Source organism: Lissotriton helveticus, chromosome 6 (genome assembly GCF_964261635.1).
Source record: "Lissotriton helveticus chromosome 6, aLisHel1.1, whole genome shotgun sequence".
Lineage (NCBI taxonomy): Eukaryota > Metazoa > Chordata > Amphibia > Caudata > Salamandridae > Lissotriton > Lissotriton helveticus.
Window position 1 is genome coordinate 1,279,450,062 of NC_136067.1, and position 27,058 is coordinate 1,279,477,119.

The following is a 27,058-nucleotide window of genomic DNA, read 5'->3' on the forward strand; positions in this document are numbered from 1 at the left end:
CTGAAGCTCCACTCTGAAGCTCCACTCTGAAGCTCCACTCTGAAGCTCCACTCTGCACTCTGAAGCTCCGCTCTGAAGCTCCACTCTGAAGCTCCACTCTGAAGCTCCACTCTGAAGCTCCACTCTGAAGCTCCACTGCACTCTGAAGCTCCACTCTGAAGCTCCACTCTGCACTCTGAAGCTCCACTCTGAAGCTCCACTCTGCACTCTGAAGCTCCACTCTGAAGCTCAGCTCCACTCCGAAGCTCCACTCCGAATCTGCACTCTGAATCTCCACTCTGAAGCTCCACTCTGAAGCTCCACTCTGAAGCTCCACTCTGAAGCTCCACTCTGAAGCTCCACTCTGAAGCTCCACTCTGAAGCTCCACTCTCCACTCTGAATCTCCACTCTGAATCTCCACTCTCCACTCTGAAGCTCCACTCTGAAGCTCCACTCCACTCTGAAGCTCCACTCCGAATCTGCACTCTGCACTCCGAAGCTCCACTCTGAAGCTCCACTCTGAAGCTCCACTCTGAAGCTCCACTCTGAAGCTCCACTCTGAAGCTCCACTCTGAATCTGCACTCTGCACTCCGAAGCTCCACTCCGAAGCTCCACTCTGAAGCTCCACTCTGAAGCTCCACTCTGAAGCTCCACTCTGAAGCTCCACTCTGAAGCTCCACTCTGAAGCTCCACTCTGCACTCTGAAGCTCCACTCTGAAGCTCCACTCTGCACTCTGAAGCTCCACTCTGAAGCTCCACTCTGAAGCTCCACTCCGAAGCTCCACTCTGAAGCTCCACTCTGAAGCTCCACGCTCCACTCTGAAGCTCCACTCTGAAGCTCCACTCTGAAGCTCCACTCTGAAGCTCCACTCTGAAGCTCCACTCTGAAGCTCCACTCTGCACTCTGAAGCTCCACTCTGAAGCTCCACTCTGCACTCTGAAGCTCCACTCTGAAGCTCCACTCTGAAGCTCCACTCCGAAGCTCCACTCTGAAGCTCCACTCTGAAGCTCCACGCTCCACTCTGAAGCTCCACTCTGAAGCTCCACTCTGAAGCTCCACTCTGAAGCTCCACTCTGAAGCTCCACTCTGCACTCTGAAGCTCCACTCTGCACTCTGAAGCTCCACTCTGCACTCTGAAGCTCCACTCTGCACTCTGAAGTTCCACTCTGCACTCTGAAGCTCCACTCTGAAGCTCCACTCTGAAGCTCCACTCTGAAGCTCCACTCTGCACTCTGAAGCTCCACTCTGAAGCTCCACTCTGCAGCTCCACTCTGCACTCTGAAGCTCCACTCTGAAGCTCCACTCTGAAGCTCCACTCTGCACTCTGAAGCTCCACTCTGCACTCTGAAGCTCCACTCTGCACTCTGAAGCTCCACTCTGAAGCTCCACTCTGAAGCTCCACTCTGAAGCTCCACTCTGAAGCTCCACTCTGAAGCTCCACTCTGAAGCTCCACTCTGAAGCTCCACTCTGAAGCTCCACTCTGCACTCTGAAGCTCCACTCTGCACTCTGAAGCTCCACTCTGAAGCTCCACTCTGAAGCTCCACTCTGAAGCTCCACTCTGAAGCTCCACTCTGAAGCTCCACTCTGAAGCTCCACTCTGAAGCTCCACTCTGAAGCTCCACTCTGCACTCTGAAGCTCCACTCTGAAGCTCCACTCTGAAGCTCCACTCTGAAGCTCCACTCGGAAGCTCCACTCGGAAGCTCCACTCGGAAGCTCCACTCGGAAGCTCCACTCGGAAGCTCCACTCGGAAGGGGCAAAGATCGGAGCATCACGGAACTAAAACAAATATAAACAAGGGCTGTGAGTTACTCTGCGCATGCGCGGGGGCAAGCCTGTTCATTCCAAGCCAGCCTCAGCCAGCCTCGGGAAAAACGAAAGTAATAAAAAAGCGAAACTGACACTGCCACTGCAGACAATGCTGCGCGCTCCCGAGGTGAAATCCGGCACTGAAAACGCTCGTAACACTTTGGTGTCCACTCTCCTAAAAACGGATCACATTAGTTGTCGAGCTGACAGCATTCATGCTTCGCATGAATGCTAACGTCAGCTCGACCTAAAAAAAGGTATGCATCTAGAAATTAGACGCATGCTACTGAGCGACAACGGTGCCAGAATTTGTATATTCTATATTATGAGGAAGAAGAGTTGCTTTGAAAACAGCTCTTCGGGGACCTATATGTTATGTAACCGTCCCTGACAGGCAGGCCTTCACTTTTGGAAGAGGTAACCCCGGCTATTCTTAGTCAAAAACCTGGCAAAGCCACAGGCCTGGACAAAATCTGAAAGGACATTCTGAAGGCGAATATAAAGACCTGGTCCTCGCATATCTTATTGGTGGTTAATGCGATTTCTCAGTCAGCTCCAATTTGGAAGATTTGGAATTCCACAAGATCAGGAATGCGGAAATCATTCTTAGGCATGGCCAGTTACTGCGCCAGATACATCAAAGACTACGCTTCCATGAGCGCCTCTCTCAGACAACTAACAAAATGCAAAATTCAAATGGTCATCTGAATGCGAGATGCGCTTCAGAAGCATCAAAGAAGCAGTAGAAGTGGCGACAGTCATGGCATACTTTGATCCAAAACTGCAGACAAGGGAGACCGTGGATGCCAGGTAAGTGGGGCAAGGGGCCATATTGGCAGAGCGTGACTCCACAGCATGGCTATGTGGTGAGATCATGTGGAAGACAGCAAGGGCCTTGTGATGCAATTATCATCCGATTAGACTGATAGACTTCCCTATAGAAGGCATAATGAAATCCCGGCAACACTAAATTGATGGAATGTGCAAAGCCTAATGACAAAGCAACATGGGAGCCATGGGCCTCGAAGCAAGCAAGGAAATGGCTCGCACCCGTGGTTGGTTCAGTAATCAAAAGCAGCTATAATTGGGGTGAAGTAGGACCCTCACCGCCCTGAGTCCCAGAACCACTGCTCCTGCTGAACTATTATTACTAAGGTCAAAGTGAAGTCCAAAAGGTGAATCAGTTCTACTGATCAGACGCTCCGAGTCCAACTCCTGCTAACACCTCAAGAAACAGTCTATGAGGTTTTTGAAGACCCGACAATGGCTTTTCAAAGTGTCCTCTTTAAAGCTTCGAATGTCATCAGACGACTTTCTCTTAGTAATTACTGTAAGGATAGATGAAGTGTGCAGGGTGAAAAAAACATGGGGCTTCTTGTGACCTTGTGTGTCTGCCGGGGCTGCATACTCCCTCCAGCATTCACCTGCCTGTCCATGAACGCAGCTGTATCATCCATGAGGATCCAGTTCCTGTTTCTAGGGGGTGAACATGCTTTTACTTTTACTTCCAAAATGCAAATCAGCCAACAGAATCTCATAAAATGCTTTACTTTATTTTATAACTAGAGGGGTCTAACAATTAATCTAGTCATGAAAAAAATACATGGTCTATAACCCAGGTGGAGTGAAGGTGTGGACTGATGGATAAGCGAAAGGGTGGATTGATAAATTAAAGGGTGGGTGAACGAAATGATGGCAGGATGAGTGAAAGGATGGATGTAAGGATGGGTGAGTGAAAGGGTGAGTGGATGAATGCATACGTGAAATGGTGGGTGGATGGATGGATGATGAGAGAAAGGATAGATGGATGGGTGAGTGGGTGAAAGAATGGATAGTGAAAGGGTGGATGGATGGATGTTGAAAGGGTGGATTGATAGGTGAGTGAAAGGGTGGATGAATAGATGGATGATGAAGATGGATGTAAGGATAGAGGAGTGAAAGAATGAATGGATTAGTGAAAGGGAGTGTGGATCGATGGATGAAAGGTTGGCTGGATGAATGAGTGAAAGGATCACTGGATGGATGGATGGATGGATAAGTGAAAGGGTGGATGATGGGAGAAAGGATGGATGAGTGAATAAAATGATGGATGGACAAGTGAAAAGGTAAATGGATTGATGGATCAGGTGTTAGATGGGAGAAAGGGTGGGTGAATGATTTAAAGGGTGGATGGATGAGTGACCGGGAAGGATGATTGATGGATGGATTAAAAGGGTGGATTGGTGGATGAGTGAAATGGCAGATGGATGGATGAGTGAATTGATTGATAAGTGAAAGGGTGGGTGGATGAATGATAAGAGAAAGGATGGATGAGTGAAAAGGTAGAAGAATGAGCGAAAGGGAGGATGGATGAATGAATGAAAGGGAGGATGGATTTTATGGATATGTTTGTAGATGGATGGGCGGGCGGTTGAAATGGTCTGATACTGAGTGATAAGAGCGAGGACAGAATGTAAAGGTGAAATAGTGGATATCAGCATATGGATGGAAAGAAGAAAAGATTAACAGATAGATGCAAGAGACAATAGAGCTCTTCTGGGGATGGTAGCGATAATTTGCTTTGATTGCTTGGTGCCATAAGAGCTTTAGTTCAAGGTGTGGGATTTTCATTTTCTGGGTTCTCCCCTTCAGTTGAGCCTTTAGCCAGCTTGCAAGGTTACCTGTAATGGAAGAACCCTTTGAGGCCAAGGTAATTTGTACCAAAGTTGTATTTTCCCGAAGTTTCCTTATAACATACTCGCAGTCATTTCTGGGTATGGTTGTGACTTTCGTTTAAGATACCAATCCATATCTCTCCTCCAAGCGACTGTCCAGCCTTTGATATGCGCACCCCATCCCCCCAGGCAGGCCACCCCACGTGTGTGTTCTATGACACAAAGAAAGGTTGGATATGGTGGTCCTTTCTGCACTTCTGATTAAGGTAGCATTTACGCAAGACCTATTGCAGTGCAAACGGGAGTGCGGGCGAGAAGGCACAGGAAAAAATAGTGCTCACAATCTAAGTAACACATACCGCGCAACACTTGAAGTAAAGGGGCCAGTAGCCATAGAAGGATACAAATGACGACATGGCCGTCATAAGGAGGGACTAAGAGCCTATAAACCAACCGGAAGGCAGCGTTTAGAAAGGACAGACAAGCCAATGAAAAAGAAGGGCGGGGGAGGGGCATCCCTAACGTAGTCAACTACCACAGATCAACCCCAGAGCAGCGCTTGCACACTGGCTCAGGGCTCGACCTAAAAAGGTGTAGTGCTGCCTTTTTCAACAGGGATAACCTCTGAATTATGTGCTGGGCATCAGGGAACTACTTCCAGGGAACTGGTGAGCTACGCATTGGAGACATGTGCATTAAGCACTGTAGTATAAAAGTGAACCTTTGGTACAGATAGCCTGTTCAATCTGACACTGGCCTGAGAACATGCTTCCTTTGACCCAAAATGAGATATGTAACAGCCTATTCAAGACACTGCCATTGACCTCCTGGCTAGAAACGGTGGCTCTAACAATTAAGGAGAAACCTTCAAAGTTGAGGAATTTAAAAACATTTTTTTTTAAGAGTTCTGAGAAAAAGACACCAGACTGAAGCAACCATATTTATTTGTGGTGCAAAAACGAGGATTCTAATTGCACTTTGATTGCAGGAGCTAGGAAGAAAGGTACTAAGTTAGTTGGGCACCAAAGTCTAGAAAAAAGTTGGGGAACTGGGGCAACTAGAACTACAACCATTGTTACATTGGAGGGGAGTTTTAAGGTGATGTTGGCCATGCAATCAGCAGCCGATGTACTAGAGCAGTGGTTCCCAAACTTTTTTGACCCATGGCTCCATTGACCTAATTGGCAGTTGGCCGTGGCTCCCCACCATTTTTTTACCGGCGCACACTTTGGGAACCACCGCAGTAGACCTTTGTACTCTCTACCATTCCTATGTGACTCTTAGAGTTTATCCATTTGTATCTCTTCCTTGTGTGCCTTCACTACTTGTACATTTGCAATTTATTTCTGTTTATATCTCTTCCCTGTGTGACTTTATAACTTGTACATTTGCAACTTTTTTCTGCTTGTATCTTTTATGTAACGCCTGTAATTCTACATCCTTATGTATATCGCAACTGGTTCTTATGTAAAGCTCTGTGACACATTCGGGTAATGTTTGCGCTATATAAAATCGCATTAAAGAAAAATAAAACCAAAGGGTGTATGTTCTGATATGTATCTTATTGTAGTGATTTTTCTGCTTGGTTTTAATTGCAATTACGGTTCACTGTCTCTCATGAAGCACACTTAAACTCTAGGAACCATGTGATATATGCAAAGCGATACACTTTTGCGTCTTGTCCCGTTTTGTGAAATTGCACATACAAAAACACAATCTGTTTTTCAAGCACTTCCGAAGTACTTTGCATTCTGACCGGCACAAGGAGAGGAAATGTGTTGCAATGTTTAAGGTGGTTTTTACACTTTAAAACTAGGCACTTCCCTGCTGTACGGTGAGGCTATTTGGGGACCCTACCCGCTTAGCGTTGTTTATTGTTTTCAAACTTCTTTTGTACATTAAGGCAGGACCAAAGCTACAATGTACTTTCCTCATGAATACCCATTACTTTCGTCAGAAATCTCAACAAGCTCTTAATTGAGCCATTTAAATGCAGAGTGCGGCGAGCGCAGGGCTCACTTCAGCACAAAGGTGGGGGAGGAATTGCGTCTGCAATTTCCATGACCCACATCCTGGCAGTGGCGCAGCGCCCCTGGCTTCTTATTGCGGCGCACCGGGGTGCCGCGGCGCACACTTTGGGAACCACCGTACTAGAGTGTAAAGAAAAAACAAATACAGTAGCGGCTGCTCGAGTCCCAGACTGTGTTGGTAGCATATACATAACAAGCATTGGTAACTTAAGCGTTTAATAATAAGCTGTTGCTGTAAGTTGTAGGTTAGTGAGCAGTTGTGCAATATACGTTACTGAAACTCTGATAAAGTGTTATGACTTTTTTATGGAGAAAGGCAATGTATTGTGTGCGCTTATGAGTCAACAAGATAATGCCTACTGTAATTGTGAATGTGTAAAGGAGGAACACAGGTCTCAACATATTGATATTGCTAAAGAAAATGCAGTGTCCTGGAAAGCATTATGGTTTCAGTAACTTACATTGCGCAACTGCTCACTAAGCTACATCTAACTACAACAAGCATTGGTATAGCCAATAGGTCTCGCCTTTAGGATCTTATAAGTGTTTAGTTATCCAGCACAATATCCTTGGTGCAACAACATCAACTGTTGTATGGCTAAACAATTATAAGGTCCCAAAGGCGAGACCTATTGGCTATGCCAATGCTTGTTATGATATTGTAATGCGAAAGCATTACAAGTAGATCATTGGTATGGAAAATAAACACGTCAATCCTCTTTGTGCTGCACCTGCATTTAAGTTCACATTTACAGATGCGAGTAGCCTGTGCCTTTTATTAAATAGTTACATCTCTACTTTAATGCACATGTTATACCATACGTGCTCCCAGGTGAGATTTCAGCATTCTGTGTCAACTGGTTATGGCCTAGAAGGAGCGTTAGTGGTTCAGCATGGATCATTGGCAGTAGTGAAGGAGCAGACCAGGGTCTCAAGTAATTGGTTGAGAGGATGGTGGCATAACAGTGGAACAAATTCATCCCTCTAGTGAGCTGTAGTTAATGCTAAAGACACTGCCTCCACGACACCCATTAATGCGGATTATAACTGAACTAATGCACGCCAGCACGCTCTGTAGTTCTGCGTGTTCCCCCACAGATGAAGGCGTTATCGTCTCTTGCTGTGATATTTGTGGCTGAGCTGTGAGGAGATGAAAAGGAAATTACTGCTAATCGACCAGGAAGTGATTGCCCTGGTTTTGTTTCCCACATTTACTGGCCCATTTCATGTGATAACACTCTATTTACATCAGGGCATGTAGGCACTTCGCAAAAAGTATTGGTTAAACGATCACCTACAGAGTGAGCATATTGTTTAAGGCAAACAAAACTTTTATCTGGACATGACATGCACTTCAAAGTCTGATCTAATGGGTCACTGGTGACACAAGTACAACAGCTAGGCTAGGGACAGACTCAGCCACTCTAAACAACAAGTCAAATGAAGCAGTCGAGGAAGGAGGGAGAGAAGTAAGAGCAGAGAGAGAGAGGGGGGGGGGGGGGGGTGGAGGAGCATTTTAAAGCTTAATGAGCCATTACAAAAGCCAGATGGCAGCTTTGCATGCACGTTCACGCGAACTAAACCGAAAGCAGGTGGCCGGGAAAAGTCTTTGGTAGCACTTCAAAATGCCACTGACTAAATGTCTGGCAGAGCAGCGCATGCGCTGACTCAGCGAGATCAAAAAAACAGCTTATTAATCACAAGCAAAAACGATACATTACCAATGCTTGTTAGGATATGAATACACACAAGATTACTACCCTTGTTTTTAGTAAATTGGTCTTGTCACACTAATTTATTTGCCACGCATGTGTAGTTGGCTCATTCATCATGATGTCAAATACCGACTGTGCGTGGTTACATGCATGATTTCATGCAGGAACTAGAAAGGGTGCTACCAGTCACATTACTAATAAAAGTGTGTAAAAAGAAAAAGGTCACTAATGTGAATTGTTCTGTAAGGTTGGCACGCACACTCATCCATCCTGCATTGTTCTTAGTTACCTGGTGCTTTGCAGCAGTTTTTAGATCTTTTTAGCGTTTCTTGTAGCTCAAATGGGTGTAATTTCTGACATTTATGTTTGCCTCTTGTTCTTTACTTGATTTTGATCTTGAGAAAGTGTCACTCATGGACGTTGAAAGTCACTCATAGTTGTGAAGTCCTGCTGGACACGTTCTACTGTTCCGCAGGAAGCTGCAACCCCAGCCACTCCCTTGAGGGCTGGACACACTGCACCCCTACACCCATCCATCACTGGTGTCACAAGTGACGTGGCGCCGCCAATAAAAGGGCCTGGGTGCACGTGCTCGTGCCCCGTTACTACTATACATTCACCAGGTGTCTGTGTCCATTCTTTCGGTGATGTGGGCCTGAGGCCCAACACCGAAATTGCGACGAGCGGGTCTGACCTCCACGCATCTGCAGGCAGCAATAGTGTTCTGCATGGGGGGATGTGTAGCCTGTGCCAAAGGCCACTGCGCTGCTAACAAGCACGCTGCTACCCGATGTGCGGTGGTGGCCGCATCTCAGTGTCCCCGTAGCAGCCTGCCCGTTGCGAGCCAGCACATAAAGTGATCTGCCTCCAGAAACACAGAGAAGTGGGAGATACGGACTGACAGCGGTGTCCAACCAGAGCAGGAGGCGAGCCATCAGAGACACAGCTCACCGAGTAACCGTTGAAAGTAAGTGAAGCGCGACTTACTCTGCCACTCCACACAAGAGGACTGACCCCCAGTAGAGCGCTATGTTGTACATTGTTTCTTCATGTAATATGGTTGTCTTCTGTCTTAGTCCTTTCTTTGTGTTTTCTTGTTCTCTGTCTACCACAATGCCTATGTATGTTCTGACTTCTACCTGGAGAATTCCACTAGTGTCAGTTGGTGGTCTGGTCAGCTGGCGAGGCTTGTGCTCGGCTGTGTCCTACATTAAATCTATATGTAACCAACATGAAGTATCTGTCATCTGTTCGCATCAACTTACAACATTTTGGCGACGTTTTCTGCTGACCAGACCAGGGAAGAAACCATCAAACACAGCCTGAGCTACACCTCGCTAAAAGAACCCACAACGGTCAACTTATCTACTGCCAGTAACATTGTCAGAGGAAGCTTGACACCAGATGATTGAGGAAAAACTCAAAGGAATTTAAAGCAACAAAAGAACTGTGAGTACATTACTCGTTTCTGGCAGTACGGCGCAATTTTAACTGTGGCAAGTAGTAAGCTGTAGGAAAATAAAAGCGGTGGTGTAACCAGAAACTTTGAAGCGCAGAAAAAAAAAGTAACAACTGGCAGTACGGCGCAAAATTAAATGTAGCAGGAAGATTAGGTGTAAGAAAATATAAGCGGTGATGTAACCGGAAACCTATGAGTACCCTTGTATGATGAAGAAACCAACCGCTTGTATTTGAAGCGCATTTAAAAGTTAAGAAGCATATTTAAGTAGCAACAACAGTTATTCTTAACTGCTTTGCAACTGAAGGAGAAAAAAAATAACTCATGAAATGTTTGACTCGAGAAACTCCATAGAGCGGAGTGTCAACCCACAGCTGCAGGGAGTGAAAAGAGACGATTCTCTTGAAAATCGGAAGCATGCTGTCACAAATGAGTAATTTATAAGCTGAAACAATATTTAACTCCTTCTTCTTCAAGAATGAGAAGTGGCCAGTAACGTTCGTAAACCTTGTCGGTTTCATCAAAGTCCTACAAAAGAAGCATCTGACACATCAAATAGCACGGAGCGAAAGTGTCTACTTATAGTGTGCATGGTCACTGCTGGTAAAAAAAAAACAACAAAAAAAACGAATCGGATAGAAATTGGACACATGCTTTATGAATATTACCTATTTAAAGAGTGAATTAGAGACACGAACTGTATATGGAAATGAAGAAATGACTTGGAAAACCGTGAGTTTTTAGTTATGATGATAACGGAGGGAAAGTTACCGTGAGTCTAAAGTACGTATGGTTACCGTTATTTTCTCTCCGTGTTGTTATGCACTTCTCCTTGGCACATTTAAAAATGATGACGCATTTCGTTTTCCATTGGAGTCAGCGGAGCAGCAGCATGCTCGATTGTGACGTGGGGCTTCATTTCAGCTTGGAAGGTCCTTCAATGTCTTTCAATGTCTATCTTGACAGGCTGTCTGCTTCATCGCGCATTGTCACGCAGCGTGTAACGTCACTGCGTGAAGTCATGCACCCATTTTGTTTTCACCATGAAATTCAGTTTCCTTGACAACTGAGCTTCCGGAGCACATCGCAATAATAGAGTCTTGTGTTAAACTTAAAACTGCGCTCGTCCCTACTCCAAGGTTTATGCATGAAATAAAGGTAAGCCAGCATATTCACTTCATCTTTATTTGTCGGAATATTAATCACTCTACAGCATTCGACGTGAAAGCCTGCACTCGGTTCTGGTATATTTGAAGACAGTTTATGTGTAATATTCTTCACGGCAGCGCCATCTTGTGGAGTTTGTACTGTATTTGAAGACAGTTTATGTGTAAAATTCATCACGGCAGCGCCATATGTGGCTTATTTTTATGGTTTGTACAGATTGATGGTCAAAACACGGACTTGTATTAGAGTATCAAAACGCAACGGAGACTTTATGAGTTAAAGTGAGTTAAATACTTGAAAACAATAAAGTCGGTAGCCAGCGAAATTGAGTGTATTGATACCACATCCTGTCCACGCTTGGAGTATGGCACTGATCACGAGAAGGCGCATTTCGCATGCAGATTCTCCAAAGCAATTTAAAGCTGAGTAATTTGGGAAACACAACACTTATCGATGGAATTTGAGAACTAATGTATCGGTTGTGTCAGTAGCAGTGTCAGTATTTCTAGTAAATGGACAAAAGAGTGCATAGCAAAATTAGTCCATATCTGAGTCAAGGAAGCGAGATGACAGAAGTAAAAGAAAGCAAAGTTAGAAACAGAGCATGGACAATGGTCTTGCAAGTTGAGTCAAATTTGCAAGATGAACAAAATGTCCACAACCGGGACAAAGGTCCCAGGTGAGAGTCTCGACGGAAGGTCCACATCGGGTACAGAGGTCCCAAGTGAGACTCTGGATAATAAGTTCACAATGGGGACAAAGGTCCTGGTCCCATGGGAGTCTTTGGATGGTAAGTCCACAACGGGGACAGAGGTTCCAGGTAAGGCTCGGGATGGTGAGTTCACAATGGGGACAGAGGATCCACGTGTGACTCTGGACGGTAAGTCCACAACGGGGACAAAAGTTCCGAGTGAGTGTTTGGACTGAAAGTCCACGACGGGAACTGTCAGAGTTTGGACAAGAAGTCCACAACGGAAGCAAAGTCTGAAAGTGAAAGTTTCTCAAAGGGAAAAAGGGAAAAAAAAATTCTAGCATCTAAACAAGAGAGGGCAAACGATGTCAAGGAGAAGTGAAGGAGTCCAGAATAGTGGCGTGGAGTCTAGAGACTCCGAAACAGGAGCGACTGAAATTATACTGATGGTGACTTCAAAACTTAATTAAATCTGAATTGGGACTGTGAGTCCTGAAGCATGTCACTGAAGCAATGTGAGGATTCTGTGTCGGAACGAATTCAAGAGGCAAATTTGAGACTGAAGAGTTTCAAGATCTTCTAGGTCTAAGGATTTGTGACAGCGAATTGTTACAGAGAGGTTCTGGGAGGAACCAGGACTACGAGCTGTTGTGTCTTGTTGTTGGGCAGCTCATTAGCTTGTATTTTGGGGGTCAATGTGGAAAGTGTGTGGCTGTTCTTTCCCATGGCGGTGTCTTTTACCCAATGGTGTACCCTTCTTTGGGGAGGGGGTGGGGCCAGTCGGTACCCATGGTATACTCTATGTAGGGCATGTTGGGGTTTAAATTCCAGGTGTGAACCTTGTGCAACGTTTGTTGTAGCTTGTATTTTGGGGGTCAATGTGGAAAGTGTGTGGCTGTTCTTTCCCATGGTGGTGTCTTTTACCCAATGGTGTACCCTTCTTTGGGGAGGGGGTGGGGCCAGTTGGTACCCATGGTGTACTCTATGTAGGGCGTGTTAGAGTATAAATTCTAAGGTGTGAACCTTGTGCCACGTTTGTTGTCACCCTGTTTTGTTGTGTTGTTAGTGGTTAGGTCGCTGAGTTTGTTAGTAAATGTTGCATGATTGTGAGAGATCAACACCAGGTGTGTGATGACGGTTTCTTGGGTCTCTTCTCCTTTTGTGTTCTTTATTATGAGGTTGCACTGACATTTGGTGTCTCATTCTAGTCTGCAGGGCCATTTCCTCCGATGTACTCTATCTAGGAGGGCTTATGTATTTTTCCGGGTGTGTTTAACCTTTTGAGCGTTTTGGGGGTCAGTGTGGAAAGTATTTTGAGAGCTGTTGTGGCTCTACTTTCCTATGGCGGTGTCTTTTACCCAATGGTGTACCCTTCTTTGGGGAGGGTGTGGGGCCAGTTGGTACCCATGGTATACCCTATATAGGGCATGTTGGTGTATAAGTTCCAGGGTGTGAACCCTGTGCAACCTGTGAGAGTTGTTGTTGTTGTACTTTCCTATGGTGGTGTTTTTACCCATTGGTGTACTCTTCTTTGGGGAGGGTGTGGGGCCTGTTGGTACCCATGGTTTACCCTTTGTTGGGCATGCTGTAGGTTTGGTTTCAGGGTTTGTACTCTGTGTTGTACCCTTCTTTGGAGAAGTAGTGTTGGAAGTTAGTCAATCTCCAGGTTAACCATCCTGTGCTGTCGTGTGGTGTAGCCTACTTTGGAGGGTGTGGTGTTGGTGAGTAATCAATACCTATATTAGTTCTCGGGTTGACTGGTTTAGTTTTTCTGAATTGGGTTGTAGGGTTAGTGCTGCTCTTATTGGTCATTACCCAGGTCAGTTCCCTGGTGGTCTATCCTGAGGTGTACCCTGTTTAAGGAAAGTTGTGTTGTTTACCAGGCTTAGTTCCTTATGTTGTTCCTTATTTTGAGGGGTCATGTTTACACTGTCTGTGTGTCTGTAAAAAGGGAACTTTTGGTTTCTTTAACTTTCTTAGGGTATGTTGTGTTTCTCCCAATCTCTAAGGGAGGGGGATGGAGTGTATTGATATTTCGGATTTATCTTGTTATTGTACAACATGGGGTAGGTGTTGTTTGAGTGTTTTGTTTCATCTGAGTGTTTCATTTCATTCTGTGTCTCTGAATACTCTTGTCTTTGTGGTTGTCGTTGCAGTCTTTTGTATTGTAATCCTTGTTTTCCTTTATTTCTTTTCTTTTCTATAAAGGAGGGAGATGTGTTGTACATTGTTTCTTCATGTAATATGGTTGTCTTCTGTCTTAGTCCTTTCTTTGTGTTTTCTTGTTCTCTGTCTACCACAATGCCTATGTATGTTCTGACTTCTACCTGGAGAATTCCACTAGTGTCAGTTGGTGGTCTGGTCAGCTGGCGAGGCTTGTGCTCGGCTGTGTCCTACATTAAATCTATATGTAACCAACATGAAGTATCTGTCATCTGTTCGCATCAACTTACAACACGCTACCATCCTGCAATGGTGAGAAAGCAGGCTCACCACCATCTGACGAGCACCGTGAGGTCTGGACAGCAGGATACGGCGGCCTGTCGCTCCGACAGCAAGAGGTTCCGAACCGGCACTCCTCACCCCTGTGCTACACGTCATCTCCTGTGTGAAACGTGAAAGGGGTAGCAGCAGAAACCGCAGCGCGAAAGGGGCACAGTACCCAATGCCTTCCTGCTACCGCCAGAGCCCACGGACGGCGACAGCTCTGCCCCTACACCACACTCGTACCAGCAGCACTGGGAAGGCCGGTATCGCCCTCTTGTAACGTGGCAGCTCCCCTGGGTTGTGTGCTAGTTCAAGGCCACTAGCTGTCCTAAGTGCGAAGCGCCTATTTCTAGAAACCTGACGGCGGAGAAAGAAGCAAGCACCACTTACCACCAGGGAAGAGTGGCGTACAGCAGCCCTAACTGCAAAGAGAAGCGAGTGCAGACCTGGGTTGTACCGGCGCTGCAATGGCCGACATCTGTGGAGAGAAGCTCTGCGGCGCCACCGTACCTTGGTTTGCCGCATCGTACGGAGGCTGGAAGATTGCCATAATAGCAAGGAGGCTATGCCCAAAAGCTACTGCAGCGCGCCATAAGTGCCAAGCAGCAGTCGCGCTCGGACACCCAGAGAGAGAAAAAAAGAACTGCGAACTGCAGCCCCACCACATACCCCCAATCCCTCTCAACTTGATTTGAGAAGGTATCGGCCGGGTCAGGAAAGTGCAGAGGAAACTGTCCCGCAGAGACAGTTAAGCTGCTATGGCACCAGACTGGTTGTCGCAGCGTCACCTAGCTCCTGAGTTCCTACACAGAATCAAAGCATCACACGGCCCGGTTCCGGCAACTCCTGTGTCAGCAGAGGCCTGCAGTTCAAGGAAACACTGCCAGCCGGAGATACTAAATGATGCGCTGCCACCTAGTGGCCATCTGTGGAACTGCACCCAAACATTGCAAGCCAGAAGGAACCCAGGAAGTGGAAAGGAAGCAAAGGACACCGCCTGCCACCTCTGCAAACACAGGGGGAGACTGACAAACCTCGCAAGGAGCGGCAAGAACCTCAACGATATACAGGCAGCAAGCCCCCCCCGGAAGCGCCTAAAGGAGTAGGCGCAGAGCATGCAACTAGTAGTGGTGGACCAATGCCATGGCCAGCAAGTGTCGTGCTACACACCCCCAGTGGCTGTCTGAGACCACCGCCAGCAAGGACACTGCATCACACGCCCCGAGTGGCGAACCGCCACCACTACAAACAAAGTCAAACACAAGCAGCAACGCCAACGACTGCTACCACCAGCACGAATCGAAGATCCACAAGACACCAACGTCTCAAAGTGGCTATCCCTGCAAAAGGGAAAAGAAGAGACTGGTGCAGAGCACGCACCACACGTGGCTGCACCAACACCAGCGCTGGAGAAGAGATTGCGTCATGTGATCCTCTCAGTGTACAGGCACCACCGCAAGCTTCAGCCCAGGCACACCAAGTACCAGAAGAAGACAGAGCACACAGAAGGGCGCGCCAGTGAACCTGACGCCCGGGCGAGCGCCCAGGAGATAGAGACATCTCCACAAAGAAACACAGCTGAGCGCAGCACAGAGAATGACTAACAGCCAGATTCATCATGGTAAAATCGGCTCGCAAAGGGCCAGATTCTGAGAATCTGGCCCTTTGCGAGCGCTATTTTTAGGTCTCGCCTGTCGATGCGCATGCGCATCGAGCAAGCGAGAGTATTGGGACTTTATCCACACTGCAAGGAATCGTGGCGATTCCTTGCAGTGCCCGTGACTTTTAAGCTCAATGCGCATGCGCATTGAGCTTAAAAGCGCGTGCACGTCCGTCTTTGTTTACCCGCTCCGCCCCCTCCCCGCCGTCTCGCATTTCCCCTGCCGCATCAAAGGCTTTCACGGCCGGCCGGCCATGCTTTCAGTTTCACGACCGGCCGGCCGTGTCAATTACATTCCAAAGCCCGCTCTCCCTGCTCCGCCCCCTGCTCCGGCCGAGACGCATTTCTCCTCCCCCCTCCCCTCTCTTCCCTCCGTCTTGTTTGATTGGAGACTGTGAAGCCTGTTTCCATGCAAAGCACCTTGAGGATTTCTCGCTTACACACTTATGTTTATTACTTGTTTTGCCCCATTACGGTAGTACCCTAAACAGCATGCTTGGTGGGCCGAGGGCGGCATTTGCTTATCTGCGCCAGACACTAGTAGCCGTCTTTGCCCCCACAATCCTTGTCTGCGGGGCGAATGCATGGGGGTTATTTCTTGTGTTCTTTTAGAGGGTGTGCACCTTGAAGCCAAGGGCTTAGTGACCGTACCTCTGCCGTTTCCGGCCTATGGCGCTCCTTACCGTAAATGGTGGCGGTTACATTCATCCTGCGGTGTGCCAGACTATGTGATAAAACTGCAACACACACCTCAGGCACAAGGCGCGCCGAGAGATTGCTGTGAATCACAAGCGGCCAGTGTGTTTCGTAAGGGGAAGAAGGGGTCAATTCTAAGATGATGTGTCTTATGCCAACACAATGCACAGTTAATTATATGTTAGTTTAGATCACGTCTTTGTCCCGTGTAACCTGAACTCTAATTGCATTAATCTAACTCAAAATGCGTCTTTATTTGCGACATGATACACAACAGATAACATTCCTGTTGGAGTAAATGCTCTTAAATAAAGTAACACGTGCAACAGACGTGTGGTAAATTAAGTTGTTAAATGTGTTAGTCGTCGGTGTGGAGGTTGTAAACAATACGTACACGTAATGCATGCCCTTTAATACTGCGTTTAAAGTAACTGTTACTTGAGTCTGTAACTGCACAGGGTGCTGATTTTTATTTTATTTTTTTTACGTTTAACAATGCCTTGTGACAATCACATTCAGTGTTAAAATGCATGTTATGCCTGGAATGTTTGGTACAGTTAGCGCCGTGCACCATCCAAGACGATGCTACGCAAACAAAGACGATGGCTGAAAATAAAAGTTGCTATCGTGGGACATACCCAGAGAACCAGCGAAGATGCATTGGTTTCTGAAAAGGGACCCTCTGGGAACTTGTCCACCGCTCCCTACCACCCTGGAGGGGGGCGGGGGGGGGGGGGTGAGGTTCTCAACGGCGCCTTCCGTAAACACACATCAGCACAGTCGGCACCCTGCAGGTGGAAAGACACAAGGGTCGATGACTTCCGACTGCTGAGCGAACACCGCAAGGAGCCCTCGTCATGCAAATAACCGGCCTTGGGAGAATGCTTGGATTGTAAATCAGACTGTATTTTAGCTTGGATGTACTCACTTCTACCGTCTCTTTTAGTTTTTTGGAGGCGGACTTTATGCTGTGGATCAGTGTACTCGGCATATTTACGCGTGCCATCCTTCTGTGATCGTGGCTGCTGTTTCTTGCTCCCAGTGGCGGATTGATTGCGGGGTATCATGGGCCCCTGAGCTTCACCATCTCCCGAGGGGAGCTCCGCAGCAAGGGCTTTCGGTATTCTCGGCTACACTTGTCCCTCCCTCTCCAGAGCGGCAGTGTACGGCACCGGTTTCTTGTAACTCTACTTTGTAGGCACAGGGGCCAAATAATACTTCAACTTACCCTGGATACAGGAGGGATGGGTTCTAAAGAAAGACATACACTGTGGTACCAGAACCTTACAGTTTTGTGTTAAATATCACCGATCATTGAACAACATACCTAGATAATACTGTATGTCATTTTGGTGACGTTTACCTCTGGGAACCTTTTGTAAATGAGGATACTATCTTGCTAACACTCTTACTCTGGACTATCTATACTCACAGGGCATCTGAGTTTCCCCAATTAGCCACGGTGTAGTATGATCCATTCTCTTACAAATATCCCTCTGTACCCTCAACCCCTCACCCTAACTCACCCTCAACCCCTCACCCTAACTCACCCTCACTCACCCTCAACCCCTCACTCACCCTCAACCCCTCACCCTCAACATCAACCCCTCACTCACCCTCACCCACCCTCACTCACCCTCACTCACCCTCACTCACCCTCACTCACCCTCACCCTCAACCCCTCACCCTCACTCACCCTCAACCACTCACTCACCCTCACTCACCCTCACCCACCCTCACCCACCCTCAACCCCTCACCCTCACACAGTGCAATAGGTCTGGGAGCATTTGAGTTAGAGCTTTTAGAAATGTTTATGGCTTTTTTTTTTTGTAATTCTTTAGCATTGGCTACAGGAAACAAAAATGCTAAAGATTTACAAAAAAACCCCATAAACAATTCTAAAAGCACTAACTCTAATGCTGCGAGACCTATTGCATTTCCAATGCTTGTTGCATTTGGGATTTATCATCCCAAATGCAAAAATCGCAAATCTAGAACTCGCTAAATTGCGATGAATTGCATTTAAGGAATCTCAATTTGCGATTCCTTAAATGCAATTCATGAACCATTTGAAAATTGCGAATTCGCAATCTGGGGCCGCTATTTACCGCGAAGTATAACTACGTGGTAAATAGCGAAAACTCTGAAAAATGCACTTTAGTGCATTTTTCTAAGTTGTATGTTACACACACACGTCCTTTGGACATGTGTGTGCGCAACATCAGTGTACATCATCATTTCAGGGGTGCTACAGGTTGTCCTTTGGACACCCTGGCACCCTTGAAATCGCTTCCTTATTTGCGATTCGCAAATTGCAAATAAGGAATGACTCCCCATTCATTCCTATGGGCCTTTAATGGGAAAGCCATTCCTTATTTGCGATTAGCAATTTGCGAATCGCAAATAAGGAAGCAGTAGAAATCGCAAATAATATTGCGATTTCTACATGAATCCCGTTTTGCGAGTCCTTAATAGCGATTCCTTAATAATCGCTATTAAGGACTCGCAAAACATGACAATGATGAATCTGGGGGTACATCTCTACTGCAACAGCATAGCCCCGCAGTGGGCTGAAGGAAACACAGTGTCCTCCTTCACACTGCCTCAAGATGGAGTCGGCCGTGACCCACGACAGGCAAGAGAGGAGTCACACACTCAACATGGCAGGCCACCACAGCTACATGCACTACAACCAGCGACATGAGACCAGACGTCAAGTCGCCCGTCCAGACAAGCATGCCGGAGCGAAGGCAGAAGCCGGCGCCATGATAGTGCCGCCTCGAAGTCCAAGCACAACGCCCTCGAAGAAAGAAGAGAGTGACAGCCCTGTCACCCCGAAAATCGGAGGAACACAGGTGGGCTGAATAGACCAACAAAGGGAGAAGACCAAGGACTTACAGCAAGCCAAGAGCACACCCTGACACATCAGACAGCCACCAAGGCAGACCGACGTCCCTGGATACAGCCTCACGGGTGAACCGAACATAAGCCGCAGCAAGCACAAACCGTGCCTCATCCCAACGCTTCCCCAGGCGACCGTCCATCCCCGAGCGGCGGCAGCCTAAGTCAAGTGGCACCCCTGCTCCTGTCCACAGACGCCACGGTTGAAGATCCGCACTGAGTGCCCGCCCGCACACCGCCTCAAGATGGAGTCGGCAGTGTCCCCAAGACAGGCAAGAGAGGATTGGTACGCTTTAAGTGTCAAGCCGCCACCAAAGATCAACCTCAGCCAGGCGGAGACACTGGGCTGCTAGGTCCCTCCTGACACCCGTCTCTATCAGCTAGCCACCACCACCACCTGTCATCCTAACTCCCCACACGGCTGACAATCGCCATCAAGCTAGCCCTCAGCACATGCGCCAAACACCACTTCCCGAGTACCGATGGACTGGAGTCCGACACCGTTGCCACTCCAATTGACTAAAAGGAATCAGAAGCCACCTGCGAACTGGCCTACACCGGAACCGCAGCAGCGAGTGAAAGTCTTGGCCAAGACTCATCCACCCATGAGCGTTGTGCGTGCGCCTAAGTAACGGCTCCTCAGTGGTCCTGCAGTTACCCCCAGACGGCACCCAAGCGGCCTCCAGCGCAGCCCTCGAACAGTCCTGTAGCAACCCAGACAACAGGCCTCCCCAGGCGGGAGAGCGAGAAGAGACATTGCCCCACTGACAGGTTATCGGTCACAGCCAAGCAGTTCAACAGGAACAGTCAGTCCAGCAACACCTCTGAATTCTCACCGTGGACTCCATCCATGCTCATGACGGAACCCATTGTAAAGAACTGTTAGAACTTACCACAGACCGTCACCGAAGTAAGCAAGGTGGGAGCCATGCAAGATCGAATGACATGTCGTCATCAGTGAAATGGCAGTAGGCAGCGGACATCTCCAAGCCAGCGAGCGTGTCCTGAACCCCTCAGGTTAAATTACGGGTGCCCGCCGAGAAGGTCCTGCTGCAAGCGAAGTCACCAGCTCCTGTCTGACGTCGTCCTGCCACTTGACTCAGAAGACTGATGGACCCTGTGGTATTCAGTTAACTGTTTGTTTTGTCCCCACAGGTTGGACCAACATTTTGTTATGTTCTTCAATAAAGTTGGGGAGGAATGCAATGTCCTGCGGGACCCGTTCTAGTGTTTTGCAGGAAGCTGTAACCCCAGCAACTCCCTTGAGGGATGGACACACTGCACCCCCACACCCATCCATCACGGGTGTCACTAGTGACGTGGCCCAGACAAAAGGGCCCGGGTGCACGTGCTTGTGGCCAGTTACTACTATACATTCACCTGGTGTCTGTGTCCATTCTTTCGGTGATGTGGGCATGATGCCCAACACCACAATAGTTACACAGAAATTATGGAAATGTCAGACATAAGCAATCTCAAACCTTGGCAGCTACGAAGAAACATACACCCATGGAAGTTTGAGTTACCCCTTTTAGGATGGCACACCAATTAGGGGACTGACTAAGATCTTGATCTCCACGCAAGAAGTAATGAATAAACTGGATTTTTGACCACGTAGACGACACAGGCAACAGAAAATCGAAACTGACAAGAAAATGAAAGCGGAGCATGGATGGGAAGAGTTTCAGCGAAGAACAGGTAAGACAGTCTAATTGGTGTTTCTTCCATCCACCCCAGAATCAGGCCGGCAGAAGTGTCACTTAAATGGGTTACAGTGAGATAGCACTTAAGGGTGCAGGGTCCATGCTGTCCCTCTGCAGCAGACTGGGGGCACCACAGCCACCTACTGTGTGATGCCTGCTCCTTCAGTGGGTGGGATTATAGCTGCTGCTGCTGCCCCTTGCCACTGTCCAAGTTCCATACCGCTCCCACTGCTACATCAGGTGCAGTATGAGAGCGCCCGCCACACACGGGCCCACCCCTCAGTCTGGTCTCTTCACTCTCAACCCGGGGCACAGACTGAGGCCGGTCGACATGGAAGACAGACTAACGCCGCTCCAGAAGGGCACCCAGTCTTGCCTTTGTCATACCCAAGCTGCCATACTGAAAAGAGAAAACCTTAAAATAGCTAATGTTATACTATTAAAGTGCACTTTATGGATTTACCAACAGCACTCATTTATTATCAGCATTGTGTACAAAAAATTCCACAAAGGTTAAATGATGAAATTGTCTCCCCTTTTGTTGGTACGTATATTCTGGCTGGATTAAAGTGGATTGTTACAGAAAACATTTTAGGTTTAACATGCCGGCTTTTGACATAATGGGATATTCGTTTCGAAGCAGCACATGAGAAATACATCTGCCTCCATTTGGAACAAGTATCACGGAAGAGGAGACTATGTGGGGCAGTGCCCAGCACTGATGACCCGAGAGCTTGTTATCCCAGTTGCAGTCTCTGCCGCGCAACCTCCTCCGATTCTGTGCAAGTCACTTAATCTCTCGGATGACAAATTGCGTTATAGAAATCTGCTGCAAGATAAACAAGCATTTACAATGCAATAGGTCTCGTATTATTAAAGTTTGAGCTATTGGCATTGTAAATGACAATGCCTTTTATTCATTCGTTTTTAAAACCTGCAATCGGTGCATAAACATGCTCTTTGAACGTATAGTCCTTGCTTACGATGAGCAAGGCTGGCAGTAAAAGAGTCTGCCAGCCTTGCTTCTCATAAGCATGGACTATAAGTACAAAGTGCTTGTTTACGCACCGATGCAAATGAATAAAAGGCATTGTCCTTTACAATGCCAATAGCTCAAACTTTAACCCCATCCATGCTGCCGTCGACCATTGGCCGACGGCAGCACTACCTCGCTGGTTCTGCCGTCGGCCAATGGCCGACGCGGCCCCACCCGTTTTGCGGAAGTGCCGCACTTCCGCAAAACGGGCAGCGCAGCCATCGGGTTAATGCGAGACGTATTGCATTGTAGATCTTGAAATCAAACCTGAATTTGGTTAGCATGTAAACAAGGGCTAGTGTGAGCGAGCTGTGAAGTACTTAAGCAGGACACCAGCACTCCACTTTTAGGGATGGCCGAATGAGGAGTTTGCTGCATAGTCAGTTTACAGGACTGCTCCCCCCCAAACAAGACCAAGGATGAGACCAAGATTGCCAGGTCGTTTGTTATAAACACACAACCCACGTTGAAGTGTGGCTAGAATTGTCCAGACTTCATCCCTAATTTGGAATCCTTGTTCGAAGTCTTGTTCAATGTGTGAAAACTCTGAGTGGTAGAAGGCAATATTGTTTTGTGCTTCTCATGAAGCACAGCTTATATTCATTGGCCAAAAGGCAGACAACTAGGTCAAGAATAAATACACCTCACACCAATATAAACAAGCAGTTGTGTGCCCCATTCTAGGGTGAGCAGTTAGTAGAGTATCTTCAGGGGACCGAAGTCTGTCTTTGACCGGTAGTACATTTTGAAGTGGCACCGGCTTGGCTTTTTGTAGTTCGAATTTGACACCTGTTTGAGGGCATTGGAGGTTTCTTTTGGCCACTTACATCTAACGTACTTTTTGGTGTATTGTGGGTGGGGCGGGAGGAATCGGGGTAAAGAAGGCACGGATAACGGCAGGGAGGGCAGGGTTGTAAAGAAAGCACCAAAGCACGCTGCGCCTGCAGTAAGAGAAACTGGATAAATAAAATAGGGCTCACAATTTTGTTTGCTCACAATTGTCACCTTTGCCTCATGTAACGTAACGTTTGCTTTTGTAATTTGTTCACTTGTAATTTTCTCATGTATCATTGCTGTTCCTATTGTGAAGCACTACGATACCTTCGGGTAAAGTCAGCGCTATATAAAAATGCATACACGTTCCTATGGGACTCATTCAACATGTGGGACACCCTTTAACAAGTTTTGGGAAGCCCACCAATCAATGTCGTGTCATATTAACCCAGTAATAACGTATTACTTGAAATGTGAAGGAAACACAGGACTGATAGAGGTTACTGTCACTAGTATGTATTCACAGATCATATGCAGGGGTCAGTAAGACAGTTAACTAAAGTGCAGACGACGCAGTGCTCAAATAGGTTTACAAACATCCTGTGACAGTAACCTCTTTTAGTTCTAGGTTTTATTCGGATTTTAAGTAATGTTATTATTGGGTTAATTTGGCATTACATTGAATGGTAGACCCCCCCCAAAACTTGCTTAAGAGTGTCTCAAGTGTTGAATGAGTCAGACAGACAAACACAGAGGCTGTCACATGTCTATATTAAGCACATATAAAGTCTGTCACGGACCCACACAGAGGCTGTCGCACTTCCATGTCCACGGAGGTTGTCACATAAATCTAAGACCCCTGTATATGATATTTGTCAGACTTCCTGTCCAGAGGAGCGGCCACACACCTTCGATCCAAACAAAGGCATCGAACCAACTCATGAGGTCAATCACCTTATCACACCAACCCCCCTCCTCGAACAGAAACACGTTCCCCGATGAAGGTTTTAAGGCGGCCGAAGGTCTCTATTAAAGGGAGGCTGCTTAGGACCGCTTATTATTATTACTTTACATCTTGTAAAGCGCTTGGTTACACTAGCAAGTGTGTCCCCGCGCTGATCCTCTGAGGTCGTCACAGACCTCTCCAGCTCCCACAGGAGCCGTCAGAGAGCACCACCTCCACATATACTGATACAAGATGCGACAAATCTGGTCAAGTTTGTGACGAAAGTGTTCTGGGGGCAGAATCTTTCACTGATACAAGGTACAATATCATGCCTGCACACATGTCACTTTCTCCTCCTGTAATGTACCGTTTGCTACCTCATATTTGTTTGCTCACGATTGTCACTTTTTACCTCATGTAACTTAACGTTTGCTTTTGTAATTTGTTCACTTGTAATTTTTCTCCTCATGTATTATTACTGTTCCTATTGTGAAGCGCTCTGACACCTTCGGGTAAAGTCTGCGCTATATAAAAAACACATACAATAAATAAATTTTAAAAACTACAACTCCGCACCAACACTGCACCGTATCCTCAGAGCCGGGATTGCGTCACTCCTGAAGAGCAGCATGGAGGGAAGTTATTCACCCGCAACTCTACACAACAGCCTGGCCCTGCCTTTGGGAGGCAGAAAGGGGGTCTACTATAGCGCAACATCGCACCCTTAAAAAAAAATGAAACGGAAAGCATCCAGGTCGGGAGGAGAGCTGGGAGGGAGAGGGCTGTCCGCGCATGCGCTGTACGTGGATCTTTCGCGTATTCTGCATGCGGCTCGTGCCCAGTGGCTGCGCGTACGGACATGAAAAGCCGCTGCACTTTAGTGAGTGCGGCGCGGACCATGCGGCAGACAAAGCGCCCAAGGAAAAACAAAGCAATAGTGCGGCGGGAGCCTACCCCGCCTTCGTGAATGCTGCGGCCAAAGTAGGATTTCTTTCGGGGCTCCTATGATTAAGACTGAGCCTCGCACAGTGGTGCAGCAAGCCGCTGAAGACACGAGACCAATACACAGTCCCGACATGCGCTAGTAAGTAGGTTGTGATGTACATTTAGCGAGCGCTTTTTAAAACATAAATTACGTGAGCCTGGTGGGGACAGGAGATGGGCACATCACACGCGCGTCCACATTCCCAGTCCGGCCGGCTCGTGCCCATCTCCTGTCTCCCTTGAAAGCATAACCGACGACTATAGGTCTCGCTGGTGACAGCGCTTTGCGCTGCGTCGCCAGGTGTGAGACCTAAAAATCAGAAAGAGGCAAAACTTTTTGGAAACAATAGTTCCAACAAAGCTAATGTTAACAGTATTCCTGCAACAGGAAACTGATAAGAGAAGCAGATGAGTAACAAGCATTGGTAAATGCAGGAAAAAATGCTACAGCAAAAAGAAAATGGAGGAAAAATGACAATCACAGGAACAAATTAAAAGCCAGGAAAGCGAGGGGGCAGGGTGCAAGCCCCTTTTAAGATTTATATTAAAAACAATGTTTAACAGGCACACGCAAGCGTTGTGCAGGCGAAACCTATAAAGAAAGTAAATCAGAAAACTGATCATACTGCCACAAGTTACATAAACATTAACAAACGGTAGAATACGGGGCTAAACGTCCCATTCTCCACATCCTCTGTATCAGTCATAGAATGAAAGGGCTGGTAACACACCTTTGTTCAATACTTTAGTGACCAATAGTTGCAGTGATATAAATTTCCAGAAAATAGACTACTTTATTGTCTGCATTCTTCATCTATTTAGCCCCAGAGCCTAATCAAACAGCAAAATAAGTTAAACGTTCTCACTTACAGCCAACACAGTTCAAATAACACCATGACACACAGATGGCTGTCACTGAACATCCAATAAATGTATTCCATCGTATTCAGATTCTCATTTTGCTCAACCCTAACAGAACAGTTGAGACATCCTGACAGCATCAAGCTCTCAACAGATCACCAAACGAATATAGTTGGCACATTCCTCTCTTCAGGGTTATTCACCATATAACGGCTACCTCCAGCATTTAAGCCATACAACTAGAATCCGTGTTGCTCAAGACATTACTGGTCAGACTTGGCAACGAACAACCGTTCACCCCAAGTGTAAGAAAAGTATACGCAAAATCAACCTTACAAGTAGTTCGTTCTAAACAGCCATTACTAGATCGGATACAATATAATGTTTTATATTAACCAAAAGAAAATTAACAATCGGCTGAGCACGCCAATCTTTAATTTACCCCCCAAAAAATCTCAACGTATCAAAAACCTGACAATCTAGGCTTCAACATTAGAATGTCATAATAATATGAAAAGGGCGTCACGATGCCCTTCCAATGGTTAAGTAGCATTAAGGTGCCCTTCCAATGGTTAAGTGCAACACAGAGACTCGTAACATAAATAACTGCAGTGATCTTCGTTATATCGATCGCAAGCTATACCAGGGTTAAAGGTTTGCAACAAAGTTTTCTTTGGGGTTGTAAATTCGGATATGTACGGGCGTTAACCCCAAAGAAAACTGAGTCCCATAACTCCTAAGAAAATCAATAATAGTCCAAAAAACACTCGCCCATGACCTCGCCAAGCCCAATAGCTCCACGTGACTGGCGCAACATTTTTTGGCCTCCCCAAAGGCTCATTTGAACTTCCAAGAGTTTTCGGAACACCCCCCAAGGACCCATAGTCTACCCGTCGCGCACCGTAAGCGTAGATGCCGCGCAGCAGGTCCTCGCGCAGGCCCATGGTGTCGAATGTAGGCGTCACGTCCACCTCCTCGCTGGTCTCAAACTCCACTTTGGTCATGTCCTCGTCCTTCATAAGTCTCTTACGTGCCGAGCTGGCGGAGGTAAGGCCCGCGGGAGACGACATGTCTGCGGGATGGTGGCACCGGACCCAAGCGGAACACCGGCAAGACTAGAAGAAAACGTAGGCGGAGAGCGCATGCGCGATGACCCTACGGCCTTACACGTGAGGCTGAGTCGGAAACAGGGAGTCTGGGACTCAACCCTCTGCACGTGACCAAGGTGCACGATGCACTTCCTGCAAAGAAGCCGTTCATCTTGCAACACAAACACAGAAAAGGGACTACCATTAGTGGGGCTGTATGCAAACCACCGTTTTAATTCAGATCTAAAATGCTACTGTGTTACCAAATATTGGGCGCCGTCCATGAGCGCCATGTTGGTAGAATAGTGGCTATAGCATCCACAGCCATTCTTAACGAGACGGACTTGAGGACTAGATAACATATTTTTTTTCTACGGACTGTTAACATTTCCTAACTCTCGAGACAGAAAGCT

General features: G+C 47.1%; 1 protein-coding gene across 1 annotated transcript in view; it reads right to left on the bottom strand.

The window, feature by feature from the left end:
• EIF4A3 (eukaryotic translation initiation factor 4A3) overlaps nucleotides 1-26,735 on the bottom strand; it is a 134,526-nt gene extending 107,791 nt beyond the window's left edge. The window contains exon 1 of the mRNA XM_078649024.1: nucleotides 26,459-26,735. Within this exon, the coding sequence (XP_078505150.1) occupies nucleotides 26,459-26,627 (169 nt within the window). The 5' untranslated portion in view covers nucleotides 26,628-26,735. The remainder of the gene's footprint in view (nucleotides 1-26,458) is intronic.
• Between the last annotated feature and the right edge of the window lie 323 nt (nucleotides 26,736-27,058).